Source organism: Chrysemys picta, chromosome 10, assembly GCF_011386835.1.
Source record: "Chrysemys picta bellii isolate R12L10 chromosome 10, ASM1138683v2, whole genome shotgun sequence".
In the NCBI taxonomy this organism is placed as follows: domain Eukaryota; kingdom Metazoa; phylum Chordata; order Testudines; family Emydidae; genus Chrysemys; species Chrysemys picta.
In genome coordinates, this window is record NC_088800.1 from 34,770,318 (window position 1) to 34,795,108 (window position 24,791).

At 39.7% G+C, this 24,791-nt stretch overlaps 1 protein-coding gene across 13 annotated transcripts in view; it reads right to left on the bottom strand.

The window, feature by feature from the left end:
* The window catches only part of HERC1 (HECT and RLD domain containing E3 ubiquitin protein ligase family member 1), a 218,434-nt gene that overhangs the window by 165,616 nt on the left and 28,027 nt on the right, over positions 1-24,791 (bottom strand). For all 13 annotated transcript variants that reach the window (XM_065558371.1, XM_065558376.1, XM_065558370.1 and 10 more), the window contains 5 exons: positions 6,276-7,231; positions 4,378-4,473; positions 3,516-3,710; positions 1,402-1,713; positions 91-187 (listed from right to left, as the gene is read on the bottom strand). In XM_065558371.1, the coding sequence (XP_065414443.1) occupies positions 91-187; positions 1,402-1,713; positions 3,516-3,710; positions 4,378-4,473; positions 6,276-7,205 (1,630 nt within the window). In that variant the 5' untranslated portion in view covers positions 7,206-7,231. The remainder of the gene's footprint in view (positions 1-90; positions 188-1,401; positions 1,714-3,515; positions 3,711-4,377; positions 4,474-6,275; positions 7,232-24,791) is intronic.

Here is a 24,791-nt window from a genome sequence, read left to right on the forward strand (position 1 = left end):
CTGAATAAATGTGTAGGGTCATTACTGAACATATGCCCTTTTCAAAAGCAATAGGTCATGTCAATTTCATACAAGGAATTTTTAAATTACCTAGTCTTCCAAAGTCTCCTTCACCCCAAGTATACAACTCTCCATCTTCTGTAACAGCAGCACTGTGTCTGTATCCAGCTGACACACATACAACTATCTGCATTACATGCAAAGAAAAAAGTTTCTAAAACTGAAGCTGTTGCAAGTAGTAGAATCATACAGAATTTTGACTCACCAAAGAACAGGGTTATGAAAGTTTGCCTTCAATAAGAACATTGGACTACTGTACTATAAATCCATTTGTTTGCCCTCATAAAATATAGCGTGTTCATTAAATTATTGTTACAAATGGTCTTTTAGTATTTAACAAGCATTTGCAAATGGCAGGGGGGCAACAAAGAAAGACAGAAATCTGAAATTTGACCATATGGCCACAACTTTTATTTATCCAGCAAGCTTAAACAAGAGTTATTTAAACTCGATAATGCCTGCAAAGCAACCTAGTCTGGCAGCAGTAAATAGAAGAAGGGAGGAAAATCCACACCGAGCTGTTAACTGCCCTATTCCCTACAGGTGCAAACCAAAAGCTAAGCATGGAGCAAAGCATGAAAAGGCTCACTTCCACCATTGCACCACCTTCTTCTGGATGGACCACTCTGTTTCAGGGTCTGGGAACTGTCCAATGAGGGCATTCCGTACAAGAGATAAATTTGATGGCAAATAGGGTGCACGGAGCCTAAAAGCCTTTCCACCCCACTGCCCCCCACTTGTACGGCAGTTGTAAGAGTGGCTCATCTTAATCATCTCAAGAGAGTCACTTAAAAAAAAATCACTTAAAGTTGTACATATTGCCATTTAATATTGAGAGAGAACTGAGAGCAAGAAACTCCCATGTGCTACTTCTGGCTCTACAACTGACTTCCTCTGTGGCCTTGACAAATCATTCAGCCTCTCTCTCTCTGTTTCTTCATTAGAAAAAATGGGAATAATACAGTATTAATCTACTGCACCTAGGAGTTATGAGGATTAACTAATGAACTCTGAAAAGGAAAAGCACCGAGAGTGTTAAGGATTCTATGTTAAAATTATTACATGTAACTAAAAAGATCAGTAATCTTTTGAAATTAGGTACCAGTTCAGCAAAGCACTTAAGCACATGAGTTAAACCCACTAACCACCAAAGGAACTACTCACATGACTAAAGTTGAATGCATGTTTAAGTGCTTAGCTGAAACAGGGAACTTCACCCTTCCAGCTTCCCCAAAAGAGTAATTTTAAATACAAATTGAAATATTTGAAGCCTTATGGAAGTAACAGCATTGAATTAAAAAGGCATGAAAACAAAAAGACGTTCCATTACATAAAACATACCTTTCCTTGTAAAGGACCCTGAATAAGTTTGGGATATTTCTGTGTTGAGCTATTTCCATGTCCCAGTTTTCCATAGTCACCATCACCCCAGCTGAAGACTTCCCCCTCTGTGGTAAATGCTAAAGTGTGACCATCAGATCCTTTAGAAGATGATACTTTTTTAATAGACCTGTGAGGCTCAAAAGTCAATTTTTTCAGTGTGGACTGGTTATTGGAGTCACCAAGTCCTAGCCTCCCATAGCTGCCTTTACCACAGGCTCTGACAGAACCATCCGTGGAAATGACAAAAGTACAATATTGTCCGGCTTCAATCTATAAGCAAAAAAGATAAAAATGTTACAAAAGAAAATACATTAGATAAATAAACCGTGCAAAGCTTAAAGTTTGTAATTTTAACAGAATGCTGTATTCCTTCATGGATCCCTTTTGTAATAATGCAAACTAAAAATTAAGGGGCGTCTGGACTTGAACAAGCTATGGGAATGCAGATTAAGTTTATCTTATGTAAATCTTAAATTAGAAGCATTCTTAAATTCCAAAATAAAGCTATATTCTTACTACATGGATAATATAAATACACCCCAATAAAGCTATTTTACCTAGTAATTTGCACCTCTTCACTCACATAGTTTAAGTTGTAATTCTCACCTTAAAGACACATAACTAAATCAAGCAGGAATAATAAAATATCACGTAGGTACTAGGGACTTTCTCTTGCATAAATTTTGCGAGGGTGATTTGGGCCTCCTTTAGCTCTGTCAGATTCATGAATGGACATGAGATTTCTTTCAAATGGGGTTTCTTTGCCATCTCGGCCATCCCAACCCTGCTTCCAGGGTTAAAAAAAACAAAGAAACAGCTTAATGGAACAGACTTACAGTAGGTTATGCTTCACTGTAACTGATGATAAATTGTCCTTTCTATACACTATTATGAATTCACTGAACATTAAAATGTGTAGTTCTATTAACAATACACAAAACACAGAAGAAATATGTATTTAAGAAATATGTATTCCTGGGCACAAGAAGATTACTTGGAGAGCACAAGAAGGAATTTCTCCACACAAACCATGCAGCACCCAAAATACACACAGAATGTACATTATGCTTATGTATATTATATTTGCTAGAAATGTAGTTATGCTAATCACAGAATCATAGAATATTAGGGTTGGAAGGGACCTCAGGAGGTCATCTAGTCCAACCCCCTGCTCAAAGCAGGACCAATCCCCAGACAGATTTTTATTCCAGTTCCCTAAATGGCCCCCTCAAGGATTGAACTCATAACCCTAGATTTAGCAGGCCAATGCTCAAACCACTGAGCTATCCCTCCCCCGATGCATAAGCTTGCCCTATTAGAGCCTTGAACCTACTGTCCTTTGGCATATAAAAATTCCCATTGACTTCAACAGAATTAACTGCAGAATCTGGACCATAATCACATCTTTATCTTGTGACCAAAACAAGCTTTTACCTACATGAACACTGCAAAGCTAACATAGCAGCAAAAGAACAAACTTTTCTATTTTGTGTCATGTAGCAACAAAAGTGCTAACTAAGTTGTGCCAGCAGAATCCATGACTGAAAACAGAAAGAACATACTGTAGACTGATTTTCAAAAAGCTAGTCAAGCTTGCTGTGCTAGCAGTTGGACAGGTCCTGCTTTGACTTTTAAACTAAGCAAAATTGGTGTGAAAGTAATTGATGGAAAATAAATATTAACAGCTAGAACATCTTTTGGTCTTTAGGGGCTTTTTTTTTTTTTTGGTAAAGAGTGAAGCACAAAAAATAATCATCTTTTCAAACAGCTTTTATAATGAACTAGAGGATTTACTTATACATCTGTTCACAGTCATTTAGGGAAAAGTAGATTCATGTATAAGTGTTACTGTAGAGAACAATCATGTTTCTTCACAGACCCAAAAAGAATAAGGATATATTTCCAGATGTTTTTCTCTTTTCAAATATTAGGACCTGACAGTCAAAACTAATCACAAAAACTCTTTAGATCTTATATATTAAAGTATAAAAACTGGAAAAACTTCAAACATGATATGCATCTTCTTAGTTTACCACTACAGTATATTAGATACCTCTACAAAAATCACTCACAGTTTGTGCATCAGAAAAACTTGGTGCTAGTTTGGGCTGAAGTATTTTCTCTTGTGTTCCTTCTACCAGCTGGTGGCTGCTGTTACTACCCCAAACATATACTTCACAAGTCTCAGAAACAATGGGAGCATCACCAGTTTGTATACTGTCAGGGCTGGCACATGTTCTAGAATAGTCTGATGCCATTCGACAAACCTATTGCAATAAAATAAAAAAGAAACACTAACACGGTAACTAAACAAGAATTTTAGTTAACTTTCAATGCATTTTCCTATTGGCCAACCAACATGTGTATTCTTACATTCCCGTCATTCTGATTAATTCAATTTTCTACCTAAAGCACAATACTGACTTTTAGCAATCCTCTGGTGGTTAAAATGCAGGCCTGGGTGTCAAGAGATATATGACTGGTTTCAGAGTAGCAGCCGTGTTAGTCTGTAATCGCAAAAAGAACAGGAGTTGTGGCACCTTAGAGACTAACAAATTTATTTGAGCATAAGCTAGCCCACGAAAGCTTATGCTCAAATAAATGTGTTAGTCTCTAAGGTGCCACAAGTACTCCTGTTCTTTTTAAGAGATATATGGGTTGTATGCCCAGCCATCCAACAGACTTGTTGCATTATGATCTTGGCCAAGTATTTTAGCTTCAGTCTTCCTTCTGTAAAATGGGGGTTTCCCCTCCCTCCCATTTCACAGGATAAGTGTGAAGCTTAATTCATAAAATGTTTGTAAAACACTTGGATATCCTTAGAAGGACCACAAAGTTAATAATTTCACTTAAAAAAAAATTTGAGCTAAACAAATGAGTGAATTGTATTTTGCACTGTTTCACTCTAATCTCAAGGATCGTTAAAAGACTTACCTCCTCAAACAAACACAAAGCTGCCTCATAGAGAGAGCATAAACCATCAGGTGTTCTAGTTGGTTCCCTCCACTGACTTCGATCAGCAGATGATCCCTACAATTTGAAAAACATTGGTGATGTTGTCAGAAAGAGATAAGTACACACAGCAACGGCACATTATACAACCTATTCTTGATGCATTTATTCTTCTAGTTGTGCAGTGAAAACAAATTTGTTTTTGGAAATCAGTCTATAACCAAAATAATTTTTAATTTTGAATAACTAAACAATAACATGGGAAATATAATATATTCATAAGACTTTTAATTTTTAATTAACCACTCCAAAAATCCTGGTGGATTAATTCTTAAATTTGAGTTTTGATTTCCTTAATATTGTTTTAAAGTAGTGGTTTGTGTGCATTTTTAAGGTGAATGCTTTTTCTCTTAAACCACAGATCACTCACACTATTATTTTTGTATGATGCAAATCCTCCAATGGTTTCAATTATGTTTTTATATTTAAATCATAAAAACAAGTTAGACACATTAGACAGCTTCAATTCTATATAAACAGAGGTTTTCTATGCAAACACTGGTCTTTCACTGGTGCATTTGTCGCACATAACTAAGGTCTGAAAGACAAGCACTATAATAAAGCATTGTAAAGCGTCTGGTTTGATTCAGAATCTGATTCAAGTCCTCCTAAATAAAGCACTAGTCCCTAATAAATCCTTGGGTCAGCTCACCTCCTTTCAACATAGAGCTGACACAAACTGTAAAATACCCATACGGCCAATTGTATTACAGACGCTCCCCGGGTTATGCAAGACCCGATTTACGTAAATTCGCACTTACGGAAAAAGTTCCATAAGCCAGAAATAGGATTTTCGAGTTGCGGAAATTTTTGCGTAACATACGGGTATACGTTTCCGACTTACATAAAATTCGAGTTATGCAAGGCTTTCCGGAACAGAACGATTGCATAAGTTGGGAGGGCGTCTGTACTGTGCATATACAATAGTGATTTTCTGCAGTACACTTATTGGTTTAATGCTGTGTCCCCGCCTCCCCCACACACACAAAAAAAAGAACAAAATTCTCCTATTCCTTTAATCTCTTTCAAAATAGGTTTAATAATTTAGGTTTCTTACCAAATGGGCAGGGCAGAGGTTTTTGTTTTTCAGTTTAGGAGAAAAATCTGCCCCCGTTTGAGTTTCTGCATATTAAGCTTAGGCCTGATAGGTTTTTGATTGCACAATCCCCTGGGATTTCAAGACTTTAAAGAATATTCCAGTGGGGAAAGGAACCTCGCTCTGGAAGTGCCAACAGCACAATGAAATTTACAAGAATCCCATCAATTTCACTCTTGTTCAGAATTTACACAACAGCTTGCAAATTTTGCTGTTTCTCCCAAAGGTACAAGCAGCAGAGGTCTGGGTTAATTAGGAGGGTGGGGATGTCACATGCTACACAAATTTCAACAGTGAACAAGCATATTACACAACTTTGAACACTAAGTGAGTCCAACAGAAAGCAAACTTTAAAACCCAGTTTTGTACTTTTTACTATATTTATTTTGGAATAAAATGCATTTGCAAGTGGATAATTACAGTACGTTCTTGATACTCTGTACTATCACACCAGAAGTGTCAGGTATTTTTGTTTGGTTGGCTTTTTTAGGGGGCTGAGGGTGGCAGGCAACAAGACATTCAAACAATATGTTAATGAATATACTCTATCCAATTTCTAACCTCTTCAAAGCAATTATACTGCTACTAAAAACGGATACATATTCCATTCAGTTTTTGAGGTGATATGTTTAGATGCAAATTAGTAAGAATTTATTTAAAGTTGTTAATGACAATGAAAGGTTTAACCAAAATAAAACTCAAGTTCCAAACAGAAGATACATACCAAAGATCTCCGCATCTGTGTTAATATATTCATAAAGCAGTCAAAACTGATCATCCCTTCTTGACTTGGCAGCATTTTGTTTTTCTCCATTGCATTTACTACTGCTGACGCTCCTAGAGCCATCTCTATCCATTCAAGAAGGTATCTCAGAGAACCACGCTGGGCAGCTAAACCAAGAAGCAACTCAGATGCTAGCCTACGACCTAAAGTATCTGCACCAGAGTTAGGAATAGTTACTCCTTTAAGAAATGTCGTTACTTGTGATAAACAGTCAAGTCCCATTGGTGGAATCTTACTTTCATTTGCTAGAGATAAGGGTGGCAAAGAGCTCACAACTTCTATTGCAGTATGAATGACATCATTGCAAAGACTTAGGCCAGGTCCTGAAGCAGGCATCATCCAACTTTGTCTTAGTAGTGCAAATAGCAAGCTTAGTCCAGTCCGGACTCCCATTTCTATTAGAGCATCTGTACTTGACCTGGGACGCTCACTGATAGAATGGACATCTGTTGATCCAGAACTGCTTTCTGGAGAATGCTGTTGCTGTTTCACCTTGCCTTTATCATGATATTTATTAGAAAGTGCATAAAAGACACGCTGCAACACAAGCAGACGTTTTCGAAGTGCTCCAGCAAATGGAGAATCTGAACACACCATCTTAGCCAGTGCCAGCTGGCTGCTAAGTAGGGCATCCAAGTAGTGGTCCTGTTCATCACTGGATAAGGATTCACGTTCAAAATCTGGTAACTGAGGTCCTTTGAGGCACAGAACCTGTTGGGGCAAGGGCACTACTTCCTTATTGCTGACTAATTTAGAATACAGGACAGAAACTCCCTCCCTAGTGGCAATAGATTCACTGTCTTCTGTGATCCAGGAACTGTTTAGATGTTCAAGCCATTTCAGCTTCACTGGTGGCACCATAGCTGCCATCTTTGTTTATTCTTCTGCCATTAGTCCTAGAAATGCAAAAAAGATTTATAGGCATAGGCAAAACCATCCTTATTACTTGTTCCTCCAATTAAAACAAATCCATTTTTTTATATATATATATATATATATATATATATATATATATATATATATATATATATACACACACACACACACACACACACACACATATATATATAAATAAGAGGCTAGGGATTTCCATTTGTTTGTGCCTAAACAAGGCACCTCTACCCAAGTTCAGCTCCCTAAATAGCTGTCAGAGTTCCAATTGCAATGCAAAAACATATAAAGAAATTCTGCAGACTAATTTTAATCCTCATTTGAAAATACACATCAATAACTCCCTAACAAAAAGGCATTATGGTAGAAATCTGCACAAAAAATTAAATGCCGGAATCTCCATTATAGCTCACGTTATTATTCACTCTTAAAACAAATTTAATCCAGATACTGTAGAGTCAAATTTATTATCCCCCTCTAAGACAAATGTCCCCATTTTACATAAACAAAAACTGAAGCAAAGTGAGGTTCTATGAATTGCATGGGATCATACACAAACTCTGTGCTACATTCACAAAACCATTCTGCCTCTGAAAATGTATACTATGGGGATAAAGAATGAAAATAAAAACATTTAGTGCACAAGAAGTTTTTATATTATCATAATCCAATATATAGAAGCACACACTATTAATGACAATTGTATTCATTTTCCCCAAAACACAAAACTTCCCAATTCTTTAAACCTTTAACATTCTTGAAATCAAATAGTATCAATAAACAGGGTAGGAGTGGCAACATCCACTACTACAATGAACAAAGAAACAGACTTGAGGACATCCCTAATAGTCTATGCCACAACAAAGGGTCCAATCCTGTAAACATACATGTGCTTAAACTTTACTATTATGAGAAGTCCCACTACAAGTAACAGTCCCCTTTCAGAGTGGGAATCTGGGCACCATTGCAAAAATGATGTTTTCAAAATGGCTCTGAATGCATTAGTAAGGGTGAGCAAAGAGCCCTTTCATCATATTTGCAGACTTAGGCTATGGCTACACTGCAGAGCTTACAGTTCTACTAGCTGTGCCACTGACTTAATTATTCCAACCCCTGCAGGCGGCGATAGCTATGTTGGTGGGAGAAGCTCTCCTGCCGACATAGCACTGTCCACACCAGCAATTAGGTGGATGTAACTTACATTGCTGAGGGGGATGGCTTACTCACACCCGTGCGACACATAACTTATACTGATATAAGCAGTAGTGTGTACATACAATCCATAGAATAAGGCTATTTTTGATTTTGTCAGTAGAACCTCCAGGGTATTAGATGGGCACATTACTGGATTCATTACTCTAAATAAAATTAAATATTCAAATAAATACATACTGCATGTAATTCTGTGCCTTCCCCCCCACACACCTTTTGTGTGCATGAAAGCTTGCACACTAACTCCCTAAAGGCAGGAAAATACCTGTTTGGGGCTACAAAAGACATATATAACTGCCTCAAAGGACTCTCGTCAAAAGGAACAAATAGCAAACAACCCAAGCAGCTACAAATATATTCAGTCACATTTGTTCTGGACGCATCTTTTCAAATGCAGGAAGCGACCTGGAGCTCAGAGATAAGTTTATCACTCGAAAGAGTACTAAACACACCCACTGGCTGTCACCTGCCTGACAAGCAGAGGAGGAATTACCTGTGAGTCTGCATTGATGGCAGCTAAGTCAGAGAAAATATATACTGTCCCACTCAGTCCCTTTTTATTTTACTGCTTTTGTTGTAGATTCTCAAAAAAAATACTATAATAATTACTGCCATGAAAGGTTCATGCTCTGCTACATGTGTTCCAGCCTTCTCTCAGGCTCTCTCTCTCTCTCTCTCTCTCACACACACACACACACACACACACACACACACACCCTTGCCAGAGTTTCCATCAGGATTGCATTTGGGTCTTTTGGGGGGGGAGGAGTATTAATGTAAATATAGTAACATGGTGCTTTTTGTTTGTAACTCTAGAGCCGGGGTAGGCAACCTATGGCACATGTGCCAAAGGCACCACGCAAGCTGATTTTCAGTGGCACTCACACTGCCCAGGTCCTGGCCACCGGTCGGGGGGGGGCTCTGCATTTTAATTTAATTTTAAATGAAGCTTCTTAAATATTTTAAAAACCTTATTTACTTTACATACAACAATAGTTTAGTTATATATTACAGACTTTAGAAAGAGACCATCTAAAAACGTTGAAATGTATTACTGGCACGCAAAACCTTAAATTAGAGTGAATAAATGAAGACTCAGCACACCACTTCTGAAAGGTTGCTGACCCCTGCTCTAGAGGTTTCTTCACTATCTAATTTCCCTCTTCAGCACAGCAGAACTAAAAAAGAGTAATTTCATATTAGATAATGTAACATTTTTACCACTTGTTTATTGCTCCTCTAAACATCAGCCATTGCTATTTCACACATAGCGTAATTGCACATCTTTAATGGACAGGCTAAATGAAATTAGAGAGCTTGATGAGCGAAAACAGGTTCCTGAATTTGTGAACACGTGAATGCAAAACTGTCTGAATCCAAATGTATTTGAAAGAAGGCTCAGCTCCCATTAGATTATCTTCTTACCAAAATGCTAACAGCAGAGCATTAACAACCTTCAGATAAAAGTGTGCACCACAAAGCAGGTCTACTATATTCCCTATAAAATAATAAGATTCTAGAAAGATTTCAATAGGAAAATACAAATGAGTCCTTATTAGATTGCTGTTCTCTCATCCAACACATCAGCAGTCACAGGAAGGCCGAAATATATGGTTGGAACCTGGGAATATTTTGTTGATATCAATAGCACACACTTCCCATGAAAGGCTCAACTTCTACAAACCAGTATCCAAACAAAATCCCTAAACTAATGGCACCAGCACTCACAGAAGAGGTTGAAGCAATGATCTGTAATGGACTCAAGGGTCATGATATGCAAAAGTATTCAAGAAGTAAGTGGCTCAATCCAGTTATTTTAATATCCATGAGAGATATGACATGACATGCTTTTGCATTACATTTCAGAACATGTCAACAAACTGACTAAGCACCTTGAGTAGACCAGGCGGAGGACAGCCCTAGATCCTAGTGAGGGTTACCATCTGGTGCATTCAGTATTTAAAATTTAAACTATCTTCCAGAAGCTCACAGCTATTCCCCACTGTACAAACATTTCAATTTGCATAGTGTTTTGGTCACATTCTAGTGGCTCATAGAAGTTTGTACTAATTTGTCAACTGCACAGTCGATGACATCGACAGTGAGTCACAGCAGGAGTACCTAATCCATCCAGTGCAGACTGCACTGGAGAAAAATCTGCCTAGTTGTCCTAAACACAAGAGTATGTTTGGCTGTACCATTATACAAAAGTACCTGCAGTGCATACTAGTAGTGAGTGAACTACAGGTGGCTGGAGTCAGTGTCATCAACCTGACACCAGTCCCAAAGATAAAGCAGATGATCAAAGTTTTCCTTAGGCATGTGAGTTGGTCTAGATGATTTATCCTGCACTTTGGCATTACTATGGTTCTGTTAAATTTGTACAGAGAAGTAAAAACTAACAAAGCGAAGAGGGATCAAAGGATTTCAACACACTACTTGTGTGATGATCATTATTTAAACAGGATTTTAACAGCCAAATCCAGGATCAAACTGATACCTCAGTAATAAGATGTGGAGTAGTGCCCAGGCAAAGAACAGTCAGTCACTGTTCTCCCCTGAAAGCTGTTTCCTCCAGGATATCAAGTACTGTATGCTCTGGGCAATTATAAATGTTTGGCAATTAGAAGTGAGCTAGAAAGCTAAAAGCGTTATCTCCTCAAATAAAAACTCATCCTAAGGATAAACTAGAGGATACTACAATGGCATCACTTGATGAAGGAAAAGAATGCCAGTCTTAGCACAGGGTCTCTTTATTTTCATCAGTCCCATAAATGAAAGGCAGGAGCAGATCCTGACAATCTGGGAGTATGCCCAGACTGGACCACAGATTTGACAACCCAAGCAATGCAAAGGCAGTAAAGTACATGGGAATTTTTGAGGGGCTAAGGGCATTTCAGGCCTCATTATTAACAGTTTTGTATCTCCTATTTTCAATCCCCCACATTCCTTTGAACTTTGAGAACAGGAAAGATGGATCAAGAGATATACCCCTCACAGGATTTCAGAGGCCAGCCTTCAGCCCAAGCAGGAACTATTTTGAGCCCTGTAGCACAAGCCCCTCAAGCCCAAGTCAGTTGATCCAGACTCTGAGACTTGCTGCCAGGGGGGTTGTTTGTTTGTTTCTGTTTTTGGGAGACGGGGGCCTTTGCAGTGTAGATGTACCCTAGAAAGACAGCTGACCCAGGGCTCCAGTTTCCTCAACATGTTTTTAGGTCTGATGATCTGTTACTTCAAATTAACCATGAAGTCTAATATGAAAGGAAGAAACACTGCTATTCTTGTAAAATGTGTGTCACTTCAAAGGAGTAATAAATATGCTTCAGACTGGGATTTCTTTTAGGGTTCCCACAAAGGTTCACACAGTGTTCTGCAGAACAGGCTTAGTACAATGTATCTGACCTTGTGCTGATGGGGCCACCTCTTAAAAGAAAGTGGTTTGGTCTGCGCCACTTAAGTTCTCAGTTTTCCTTATGAGATTTGCTGTAATGAGTGTTGTCCATCTCACAAAAACTATCATCTACATTACACAAAATAGACTCAGAAACCAAGTCATTAACCATAGACAATTCAATAGAGACTTTGAATGGTAACTAATTTCTACTCACTTGTGCCAAATTTTGACCAGGGCCCAACAAGGTGACAAGCATTTAATTAGGGCTGTCAATAGATTAAAAAAATTTGTCGCAATTAATTGCACGAATGAAAAAATTGTGATTAATTGCACGATTAATTGCACTGTTAAACAATAATAGAATACTATTTATTTAAATATTTTGGATGTTTTCTACATTTTCAAATATATTGATTTCAATTACAACACAGAATACAAAGTGTACAGTGCTCCCTTTATATTTATTTTTGATTACAAGTATTTGCATTGTAAAAAAAAAGAAATCGTATTTTTCAATTCACCTGATTAATACAAGTACTGTAGTGCAATCTCTTTATCATGAAAGTTGAATTTACAAATGTAGAATTATGCACAAAAAAATGCATTCAAAAATAAAACAATGTAAAATTTTAGAGCCTGCAAGTCCACTCAGTCCTACTTCGTTCAAACAAGTTTGTTTACATTTACAGGAGATAATGCTGCCCACTTCTGGTTTACAATGTCACCTGAAAGTGAGAACTGGTGTTCTCATGGCACTGTAGTAACTGGCATAGCAATATATTTATGTGCCAGATGCGCTAAAGATTCATATGTCCCTTCATGCTTCAACCACCATTCCAGGGCACATGCATCCATGCTGATGACAGGTTCTGCTCGATAACGATCCAAAGCAGTGAGGACTGTGCATGTTCATTTTCATTATCTGAGTCAGATGCCACAAGCAGAAGGTTGAGTTTCTTTTTTGATGGTTCAGGTTCTGTAGTTTCCACATCCAAGTGTTGCTCTTTTAAGACTTCTGAAAGCATGCTCCAGACCTCATCCCTCTCAGATTTTGGAAGGCACTTCAGATTCTTAAACGACGGGTCAAGTGCTGTAGCTATCTTTAGAAATCTCACACTGGTACCTTCTTTGCTTTTGTCAAATCTGCAGTGAAAGTGTTCTTAAAATAAACATGTGCTGGGTCATCATCCGAGACTGCTATAACATGAAATATAGGGCAGAATGCAGTTAAACAGAGCAGGGGACATAGAATTCTCCCCCAATTTTAATGCATGCATTATTTTTTTAACGAGCATCATCAGCATGGAAGCATGTCCTCTGGAATGGTGGCTGAAGCATGAAGTGGCATACGAATATTTAACATATCTGGCATGTAAATACCTTGCAATGCCAGCCACAAAAGTGCCATGCAAATGCCTGTTCTCACTTTCTGGTGACATTGTAAATAAGAAGAGGGCAGCATAATCACCTGTAAATGTAAACCAACTTGTTTGTCTTAGCGACTGGCTGAACAAAAAGTAGGACTGAGTGAACTTGTAGGCTCTGAAGTTTTACATCGTCTTGTTTTTGAGTGCAGTTGTGTAACAAACAAACAAACAAAAATCTACATTTGTAAGTTGCACTTTCACAATAGATTGCTCTATAGTACTTATGAGGTGAACTGAAAAATACTATTTCTTTTGTTTATCGTTTTTACAGTGCAAATATTTGTAATAAAAAATACACACTTTGATTTCAATTACAACACAGAATACAATATATGAAAAAGTAGAAAAACATCTGAAATATTTAATAAATTTCAATTGGTATTCTATTACTTAACAATGCGATTAAAAACGTGATTAATTTTTTAAATTACAATTATTTGAGTTAATTGCATGAGTTAACTGCGATTAATCGACAGCCCTACATTTAACAATATTATGAATTCACGGAGTACATTAATACAGTATTTTGAATTGCATCAGGGTTTGTGTCCAGTGGTAATTTAAGTCCAGATTTAGGTTTACATTTTTTTCTAGAGAGATGAATTACATGGAAGAAAGGTACTCTATGCCAGCAATTACAAGGTGCTTACTAGCTACAAGGACTGTTTTCTGTTTGTGTAATTATGTAACTCAAGGGTTCTCAATCTAGGGGTTGGGACCCCCCAGAGGATCGCAAGGTATTACATGTGGGGTTGCGAACTGTCACCCTCCACCCCAAACCCCACTTTGTATCCAGCATTATAATTGTGTTAAATATATAAAAAAAGTGTTTTTAATTTATAAGGGGGGGGGGTCACATTCAGAGGCTTGCTATGTGAAAGGGGTCACCAGTACAAAAGTTTGAGAACCACTGATGTAACTGATTACCTTTATCATTCCTCAGAAGATTCCTATTTCATTTGCCATGTTCTTAACAGCTAAGACAGGTAAAGTGATAGGAACTGTAAGGATAGGGCTACTCCTGCTCTTGTGCTGATATCTTATTGAAAAAAGACTTCTGAAAAGAGGTGGGAGTTGCATTGCGCTCTGAAGAAGTCATCTTTATTGCATCCTAATCTCTGCTGAAAGGTCTCTCCCAACAGCCTCATTTTCAGCCCCAATGAACCTTGTCTGGATAAACTCAGTTGCAGCACAGTCATTGTTCACAATATTCTTCGAGTGATGCAGCGAAGTGGTCTTAAGTACACCTCTACCCCGATACAACGCTGTCCTCAGGAGCCAAAAAAATCTTACTGCGGTATAGGTGAAACCACGTTATAATCGAACTTGCTTTGATCCGCCGGAGTGTGCAGCCCTGCCCCCCTGGAGCCGCTGCTTTACCACGTTATATCCGAAATCATGTTACATCGGGTCATGTTATATCGGGGTAGAGGTGTATATCCATCCTATTGAAATTATTATGAGTAACAGAAACTTCTTTTGGGTATGACACTCAATGGAAAACCAACGTAGCAGTGTGTGTGTTTGCTACCATTTCCATGTAAGGGATGGTCTCTGAATTTGGTACTAGTTGCAGCATCTGTGAGGCTGCTACTGTGAGTCCTAAGTAGAAAGCACTGCAGTAGTCCAGCCTCAAGTGTCAGAGCCATCAACAGCCAGTCCTTTGATCATAAGGAGCAGGCAGAATTTTCTTGACATTTGGGATGGTATAAAGGCCATTCTTGGCCACTGCTACAATCTGATCAGGCTGGAGTAAGGCTGAATTCAAGCGACTTTGAGATTGCAACCCTCTCTAATAGCTATGGTATGGACACCCTCCCATGAGGCAGCAAACATGGACCTAACTCTATCAAAAGATTTTCATATAAAGACATGGTCAACTCTGTTATTCATCCAGACACTAGAGAAGTTGGTCAACTACACGGTCTGTCTCAGAGGTGAAAACTACACAGCTATGTCATCTGAATACTGACATTTGAGTCTACAGCTTCTCATGTCCCCAGGTTATCTTTTTATAGATGTTTAATTTTGTGAGGTAACGGGGTGGGGAATCAGTTTGAAACATAGGTGAAACGTCTTGGCAATCAGCTGCTCTCCTATCATGACTCTAGGAAGAAAGAATGAAACTATTATAGGACAATTTGTCAATTCCCACAAGAGCCAGCAAACAGTCTTATAGCAGCAGACAGATCCAATACTGATGTTTTACCATTTTCCATGGTTATGAAGTCATCTACTAGTGTAACTGGTGCAGATTCTGTACCCTAGCCAGGCCTTAAACCTATTGGGTGAGGACCAGAATACCAGCAGAGGTAAGATGCAGCTTGTTGCTGTCTTCTTGATGAACTTACCCAAGAAAGCAAGCTCTGAGACCAGGTGAAAGAAGTTCAATAAAAAGCATATTTTGTTTAATATTGGCTGGACTACACCATATTTCAAGGATTCTACAAGATGTTGACATCTTCTGTGAGAAGTGGCTACAGGCATTGGTAATATAGCATAACAGGTGTTCATGAGACTAATAATCCTTCCCCCTTTTAGGGCATCCTGACCAGCAAAACTTAAAATTTTATGATAAAAAAAAAAAGTGTACTATTTCATGTTTCCTGGAGTCTTGTCTGTATTTAATTAAACTGGATAAAGCACTCAAGAGACCATTGTAGAGAGAAATCATTCAGATCTGCAGATACAATTTAATGGAGAGCTACAAAGTGAAACAAGATGAAACAGTAAGTAGACCAGGAAATTGAAGGTTAGAACTTCTGGGTTCTGTTGCCAAACATGCTATATATTTGCTGTATGGCCTTTAGCAAATGTCTGGGTTGTAGTTTATATGTAATCTAAATTATAGGGCTATTAAGACAATGTTTGTCAAAGTACTTTGACAATGTTGAGTGAAATCTGTGCTCCAAGAAAAAAATTATTTTAACAAGTACCCGTAAAAAATGTTATAGTTATGATTGCAAAAAATTACCCTTATAACCCCCTTCTTAGGCCCATTTTTACATGCTTTTAACTTTCACCCTTTAGACTTCAGTGAGAAAAATCCCTTCAGCTACTTCAGTTATAGCTAAATAATAAAAAAAGGATTTCCACTGTAAAATCATTAACCAACCAGTTTAAGTAACTAGGAACACAGCAAATATTTTAATCGTGGACATAGACAGCCCTTGCTAGTTAGGATTTAACCAGGATAGTCGACTGAACGTTGTCTGGTTTCAAGAAAATTTCCTTAAGGCTACAGATTCACACGGCAAGATAATTCAAAGAGTTTTGTTATTTCAATCTTACACAATATGGTGCATGAATAGTTCGATCATTAAAGCAAAATTCAGGCTGACTCAATGTCAACATAAAAAGACAGGCTGCAAAACCCAAAATCCTCCCTGTCCAGCACAGTAACTTAGACAAGCCAAAATAAATAGCAAAGATTTGCTACGTGACAGTTAGGCTTTATCAGGACTGGAGTGAAGTTAAGAGGAGTAAATTCCAAAGTCAAGGACACTCCCCTTACAACACTCTGTCCCTTGCCAAAGGCACACAGGAGCCTACTGATAAATGGTTTACTTTGAGGGAATAAAGGTGACAGCACCCAGTTCGTGTTGACTGCTGCCTTCTGAGGCAGCTTCTTAAACCTAGTACCAGGAGTATGAAGTGGAGTATTGGAGTGAATTAGGAGTGAACAAATTCATACTTGCTCCCTGAATCTAAACCTTAACTGGGCCAGTTTCACTGCAGTAGAGTTTAAAAAAACTGATCAGAATAGTTTCTCCGTTCTGGACAATGTTTCCCAGACTGATCAAGGCTTCAACACTGTGCCCCTTCCCAGAAAGCTTGTGTCAAATTTGTCAATCAAATTTTGTAAGAGGCCACTCTTCACTCTCCTCTGACTCTCTACCATTACAGTGACCATTGGACCTAAAAATCAGAAGAACTGTAGCACGGAAATGCCTGCTCTTTCCCATTCCTACATCTTCCCCCTGCTTAGCAGTGTATAAACATATTAGTGACACACCACAATGGATCCTGGATGGCTTGGAGGACGCCACTGACTTTAATCTTTTGCTAGGAATGTTAGCACGGATAAGACTTCTACAACCTGTACACCAGGGCCTCCTGGTGGGGAGGAAAGGAAGATAAATAGAAGACTCTGCAAAACCATGAAGGTCATGTCTTGCCTGATCCAAAAATTCTCCAGTTTTTCGCCATTAAAATGGGATAGCTACTATGCATTGTTTTGAACTTTGTCTGCCAAGTTCTGACACACAGATTGCCAAAGTTTTGGAGAATCAAGCTAAAGCAAAGCCAGCCTAGACACTTTTTGTATTGGCTCATGACCTCCCCTGGGCTCATTGCTTTTTGAATGGGTCTTTGACAAACATGTCCCCTTCCATATAGGTAGGGTAGACTTTGACTGCCACTGCTACGTAGATCTGAGGCAGATGTTCCCAAACTCATGATGCTTTTTGATAGTTAGAATGCACATGTCTGAGGTGACATTGGACCAGAAAAACTTTACTCTTTTCCCTTCAGCTTTGGGACTCCTAGAAGGATATACATTATCTGTTGTTCAAATTCATGGAGGATGTGCGTGGACCTCTGTCCTGTCAAGTGGGAAAATACATTCCTGTTGTCTTTGAAGGGGCATAAAAGGAGCCCTACTTAAATGATGATTGCGGGACAGCACTACCAAAATCTGCACCCAATCTGGAAGCACACACTAGGGAACAGTGAGTGGCAAACATGGATAGTTTCACATAATTGCTCTAGATATGTTAAATGAAATGTTCCCCAAAATAGGCAGAAGCATCTGCCTGATTCCACTGTGGCTAGGATGATCTTTCCTAGCTAACTCATAGGTGCTTATTCAGTCAGACCCATTTTAATAAACTCTGTGTTGATATAAATTGCCCCCAATCCTGTCAGTGAAAGTCAGGAATAGCCTAGATGTATTTCTGAACAATTATATTCTATCAAAATAAAATGACAATGTTCTCACTACATCTAATGTGTGAAGCTTTCCTTCAACTAGTTAGCAAAAGGCTTAGGAAAGAAAATTGGCAGGTGAATGGACTGATTTGTATGGAATTCTGAGACCACCTTAGGCAGGAATTTAGGATGAGGTCTAAGGATAACTCTGATATTGTGAAACACTTTCACTAGAAAACCAGGCATAACAGCCTGAATCTCTCCTAGTTGATGGACTCCTATTGAGCATATTGCGTTAGGGCTAGCAAATAGTCCAGCACTGAATAAACTGGTGCTATCAGCTTTGCAAGACCATCTTCATGAATTTTTCCTGCTCTGGAGTAGAATGTTCTGAACAGGCTCTTTCAGTGGAGGTCACCCAGCCAGCATCCAGGCTGTCAGGTGTGAAGATGTTGGGTTGGATCCATATGGAGGATTTGACCATTGTCCTGGGAGACTAATTCGGGAGAACGGGAAGGAGATCGGTAGCTGTGTTGACAGGTTCACCAGATCTAAGTTCCAGATCTACCTGGCCCACTCTGGGGTCATCATGGTCATTCACCCTGTGTCTTGCCTCAGTTTCCTCAGGACCCTATGAATCATGGAAATCAGAAGAAAGGCATATATCAATCCCAGTGCCCAAGGGATGAGCAAACAGTCTGGGCTTATGTTAAATGTCTGACACTTGTTTGCAACTAACTACAAATCCACCTCTGGGAATCTGTATTTTCAGAAAATCCTCTGTATGCCTGAGTCTTTGAGGGACCACTTGTGGTTTCCACAGAAGCCCCTGCTAAGCTGTTCTGCCAACATGTGCCGAAAACTGAGAAGCTATAGAGCTACTGGCAAGATCTGACGTAGGATATACCACTTCTACAGACATGGCCACCTGACAACGTTGGAATAATCTTGCACTCTTCCTTTCTCTTGATGTACCTGCATTGTTGTGGGGTTGTCTGTCAATACCTGAATTGATGATCCCTAAAGGAGAGACAGGAAAGCACTGTATAAGAGATGGATGGCTATAAGCACAACAAGATTTATGTGCAAACAGGCTCCCTGAGGGGACCACAGTCCCTGAATTTTGAGTTGATCCAGATTTCAGTTGACCCTGAGTGGAGGCATCGGTTACCAATATCTTTGTAAGCAGAGATGTGGAAAAGGAAGCTTTGTTGCACACCAGAAGTGGTTCTGTCCACCACTTCTTGTGGTCCTTGACCATCATGTCCACGCAATATCTGCTGGGTAACTACACTGATTTTGACCGCCCTTACCTGGATCCAAGGTGAAGGCTGGCATGCTATGTGTCATAAGTACACGCAGCCACGTATCCCAGAAGTCTAGGACATGTCCTCACTAGTGTTCTTTGCGGGTCTCAAAATTGATTGATAGGGTCAAACATTGTCAGAAATCTTTGCAGTGGAAGGTAAGTCCTTGTTAACACTATGAAATCTATGCTGAAATGGAATATGCATGGATTTCTCTTTACTGACTTTCAGACCTTGTGAGACAGAGAGTTTCAGGAGTGTGTGTGTACTGAACTGGTCACCTGTTGTGGTGATCTTCCTCAAATTAGCCAGTAGTCTATGTAAGAATATACCCGGATTCCTCATCTCCTTGGATGAGCTGCCACTACCGACAGATACCTCATGAAAACCCTTGACGTTATAGAAAGCCCATCCTATCAGGAATCTCAACTATTTCCTGTAATCCAGATATATGGAGACATGAAAACAAGCATCTTGCAGGTGGAGAGCTGCAAACCAGTCCATAGGCTCTAATGAAGTCACTACTGAAGTTATTGTCACTATTCTTCAGAATCTTGTGAGAAGTGTCCCTGAAAAGGGACAGGGAAAAGGTTGGAATAGGATATCCTTGCTCATGATCCTGAGGAAACACAAACTCAAGTAATTCCAGCCAAAACTTGAAAATAAAAAGGGACACCAAAAAAAGTTTTTTAGAGAGGGAGGGAAAGAAGTGGTGTAGAATAGAATACTTCTGGGGGGAATTCTGTGCCAAAAATTAAAAATTCTGTGCCCAATATTTCAAAATTCTACAAACATTTGCATGTTTTATTTGTCAAAACAACACTATATAATCAAGACAGTTTCAATTATTTTGGTAATTTACTTCAAAATACCTATCAGCAGGTATGTCTGTAACAATACAGACATGCACAAAAATTCTCCCAGGAATAGAGAAATAAAGAAACCCCTACAACAACCCAGTTTCCTGCACGCTGTCTCCTTCCTCCAGGATGTGCTGAGAACTCCAGCTGCCAGGAACCCTCCAGCTCCTTCCCCACGACAGTGTCTTCTATTTGCAAGCTGGGCTCTGCTGGGTCCAGCAGCCCCTAGTGGCAGCCAGCAGCTCTTCCGCCCATTGCTGAGGGGGGGCGGGAAGGAAATTCTGTGCACACAACATTAATTTCTGCACAAATTTTGCATTGTGCAGTGGCACAGAATTCCCCCAGAAGTTATAGAAAAGATCTTGTGGTAGTCCAAGCAGGCTTCCAACATTTGCATCAAATCTGCTGCCTATTCAAAGCCCTGAACGGTGGGGCAGCTTAGGAGGCAGCAAAAGGTCACCTCTGCTGAAATTTCTGACTCTCCTCAGTGGCTCAGAAGACCTTGGTGGTTGACTATAGTATTACATCAAGATGCATTGCCTAAAATGTTTGCTGTTGTGTCTGCTTCCTTTTAGGAGTTGGGACATAGAGGCCCAAGGAGCTAAGGGTGGCATCTTTTAACATCATAGGTTTCATCAGTCCCACTGCTGAAAGAGTCATTGCCCTCAAATGAGAAGTCCTTCATTGTTGCCTTGACCTCTCTAGGAACATCAGATGACTGGAACCAAGCCAATCTCCTCATAACTACTGCAGTGGCCACGGTCATTCCCCGCAGTCAGACACATTCAGACACAGCCTGTAGTGCCGTCAGCTGGACCTTTACCATAAGTAATTTAAGCCCTTGATGTTCCTTGGGAAATATCAACAAGATTAGATAATTTGTCCCAATTTAAGAAACCATGTTTTGAGACCAGCACTTGGTAGTTAGCTATCTTCATTTACAGACTTCTAGATGAACAGACCTTTTGGCTGAAAAGATTCAATATTTTGGGATCCTTTTCTCTGGGGTAGATTTCAAAGGACTTCGTTGTTTTGTCTTCTCCTGTACAGCTTGCACAACCAAAGAGCCAGCTACAGGTGCAGAGTTTAAATGCCCAAATCACTTTGCAGGTAGTCAATATCCTCTTTATGTTCTCTTGGAGGTGACCGAGAAAGAAACAAGTGTATGCCAGATGGACTTGGCAGGATTCAGCAGGCAATATTTTATTAGCATGGCTAATCTCCCTGCTGTTGTGGAATGTAATATGCCTAAGAGCTTGTGTTGTTTCTCTTGCACAATCTTCAGAGAAACACATAGGGCCTGTGCCATGCATTTTATTACATCTTGGAAATTCCTGAATTCATCGTGAAAGAGTAATGTAGGTGCAGTTACCACCTCATGGAGAAATGAGGCTGCTGCAGCCAGAACTTGATTTCTCCCTCTGAAGAATGATGTTTGTCTCCACCCTCCTCCTCTTGCCTCACCAGTAGCTGCAGGTGGAGCAGCTGAGTTGCCTGAAGAGGCCAAATGTGCCTGCTACATGAAGGAGGCTTACCCCTGGACATACTGGATGAGGCTGGCTTCCTAGACTAGGACTCAACATCCAAGGGATCCAGAATGGCCAAGGCTGATATGGATAGGAATTGTGTGGTGGAGGGCATATCGGGGATACCTAGTGGGGTGATCTATATGCAATCCTGATCACTCCCTAGAATCTCTCCCTGATTCCCACTGAACTACTGAAGGTTTCAGAGTAGCAGCCGTGTTAGTCTGTATCCGCAAAAAGAAGAACAGGAGTACTTGTGGCACCTTAGTCTCTAAGGTGCCACAAGTACTCCTGTTCTTCTTTTTGCGGATACAGACTAACACGGCTGCTACTCTGAAACCTGTCATTATGCAAGGCACTGCTTTTAGCCGTATGGAGTGGAAATCCATCAACCTCATGAAAAAACTCGTACAGATACAGACAGACATCATCTTCCTTTCCAAATGCAAGCAGATGGACATCATACCAAAAGGACTAAAGGTAAAAAATCCATTACAATCTACATATCACACAGACTATGCTGAGACTGTGTCACACACTCTCAAAGAAACTGCGAAACCACCTGATCAGCATCCTATACAGCAAACAGGGAAAGATTAAGAATGAGCTCTCAGAACTGGATACTCTCATAAGAAACCAACCTTCCACACAAACTTCCTCATGGATAGACTTTACAAAAACTAGACAAGCCATTTACAAGACAAACTTTGCCTCTCTACAAAGGAAAAAGGACACTAAACTATCTAAACTGCTACATGCCACAAGCAGCCACAACAGTAGTTCCCTTAACCCACCCAGCAATATTGTTAATCTTTCCAGCTATACTCTTAGCCGAGCAGAAGAGTCTGTCCTATCTTGGGGCCTCTCCTTTTGTCCCTCCAGACCCATGAATATGATACAGTTCTGCGGTGACCTAGAATCCTACTTTCGACGTCTCCGACTCAAAGAATATTTCCAACATACCTGTGAACAGCATACTAACCCACAGAAATTTAGTCTCTAAGGTGCCACAAGTACTCCTGTTCTTCTTTTTGAACTACTGAAGGGGACGATGTAGGACAAGCAAGTGAGGAGTGTCTGCTGTGCTCAGCAGAAGAGGAAGGCGGGGCAAAGGGGAGAAGTATACCTCTTCTGTGGAGATGCAGGTGTATCCTGTCTATGCATAGGGGATAGTGGTGTAGGAGAAAATTGTCTTGCCCTGAGGACTTTATAATGATCTACCTAAGTCTCCTGCAGAGACGACTCCAGTACAGAGCCCACCAACTGGTCATCTGGTATCATGTACTGTTTGGATGCCAAGGTGGTTGGAATGATACATCAAGCACCATACAGGTAGACAGTGTAGAGGTGTAGGGTACAACTACAGCTGAGGATACAGTCACTGCAGAGACGCCAGATATTTGGTGCACTGTTTAGCACAGTCCTTAGATTTTGACAGTACTGCATGAGCTGCCTTAGACATTAGTATCAGGTACCAAAAGGGGATCTTCTCTAACTCACGACCTCTCACTGACTGACCAAGCAGCAAGTCCCAGGGCTTGTCTACACAAACATTTTGTTTACAGCAAGCTGGAGTGTTAATCTATCCTGCACTAGCCTGCGGCGTACTAAGTGTCAGTGTCAACTTAATTAACACTAATTACACTACACTAAGCCAAAAATCTGACAGTGCACATGAGAAGCAGACATTGACAAGGGTTAAGAAACTGAGGGATAGTTGAACAGCTCCACCCTTAGGGGGAGTGTGTGTGTATTTTCAGGAGCAGGGGGCCATGCAAGGACACTAGGCCACAGGCAGGGATGTTGCTAGCCAAAGATAATCTGATCTTGCAGACATGGGACACATGTGCACCAAGGTGGAAATCGTGTGGACAAATCACTCAAAGAATGAGATATGCTTGTCCTAAGAGAGAAATGTTTCCAGGATTTGTTATTAAAATATCAACTGAATTCTTTTTTTTTTAAATTCCTCCAAAATATTTAAACCTAAACATTGCAGGACTAGGATTGTGCAGGAAAATCTCAAAATGAAACCTACTAGAAAAAAGAATAGAACTAACAGTGAAACTTTTTTTTGTTTTCATTGCCCACTCAGAGAAAAGAAAGTAGACCATCTAAGCAACAAAAAAGTAAATTCTTAAAACAGAACACTTCTATCGAAGGTGTTTTGATTTTTTTTTTAACCGGACAGAACCCCTAATAATAAGAAAGTATCTTTAGAAACTAGTGATATAATTTTCTGTTAAACAGCTGTATGCCACTTTAGTGGGGTAAAGTTTTTTTCAATAATGTAGTACTGTCCTTTACCGTAAATAAGAGCTTTTTAGTCTCTGTTGGTATCAGACATAGGTCTGCTTCACAAGGTGCATCTCAGTGAAGACACCAGACCAGTTCCACCTTGAATAGTGCCCCCCTAAATTTTCCTGTTTATATATTTTAAAGAGCAAGGACTGAGCAACCAACCTATATGGTTCAGTTCATGCCTTCTCCACTAAGAATGAATGGATGAATTAATTAATTAAAAAAAAATGGCTATCCTCACAAGCAAAAGCAGTACTAAAAAGTCCACCATATTAGAACTTTTGAAGTTGGAACATGCATACACACTCTATCAAGGACTACTTCTATTGGTAGTGTAAAGGAAAAAGACATTTGACTGCATTTTCCAAGAATATAAATCAGCCTGACAGTCATTTTGACTATTCTGAAGAGTTAACACATGACAGACATTTTTTGTCCAATAAACCAGAAAGCATCACATTAGACCAAGGATCGGCAACCTTTGGCACGCGGCCCACCAGGGTAAGTCCCCTGGCGGGCCAGGCCGGTTTGTTTACCTGCCGCGTCCGCAGGTTCGGCCGATCGCGGCTCCCACTGGCCACGGTTCGCCGTCCCAGGCCAATGGGGACT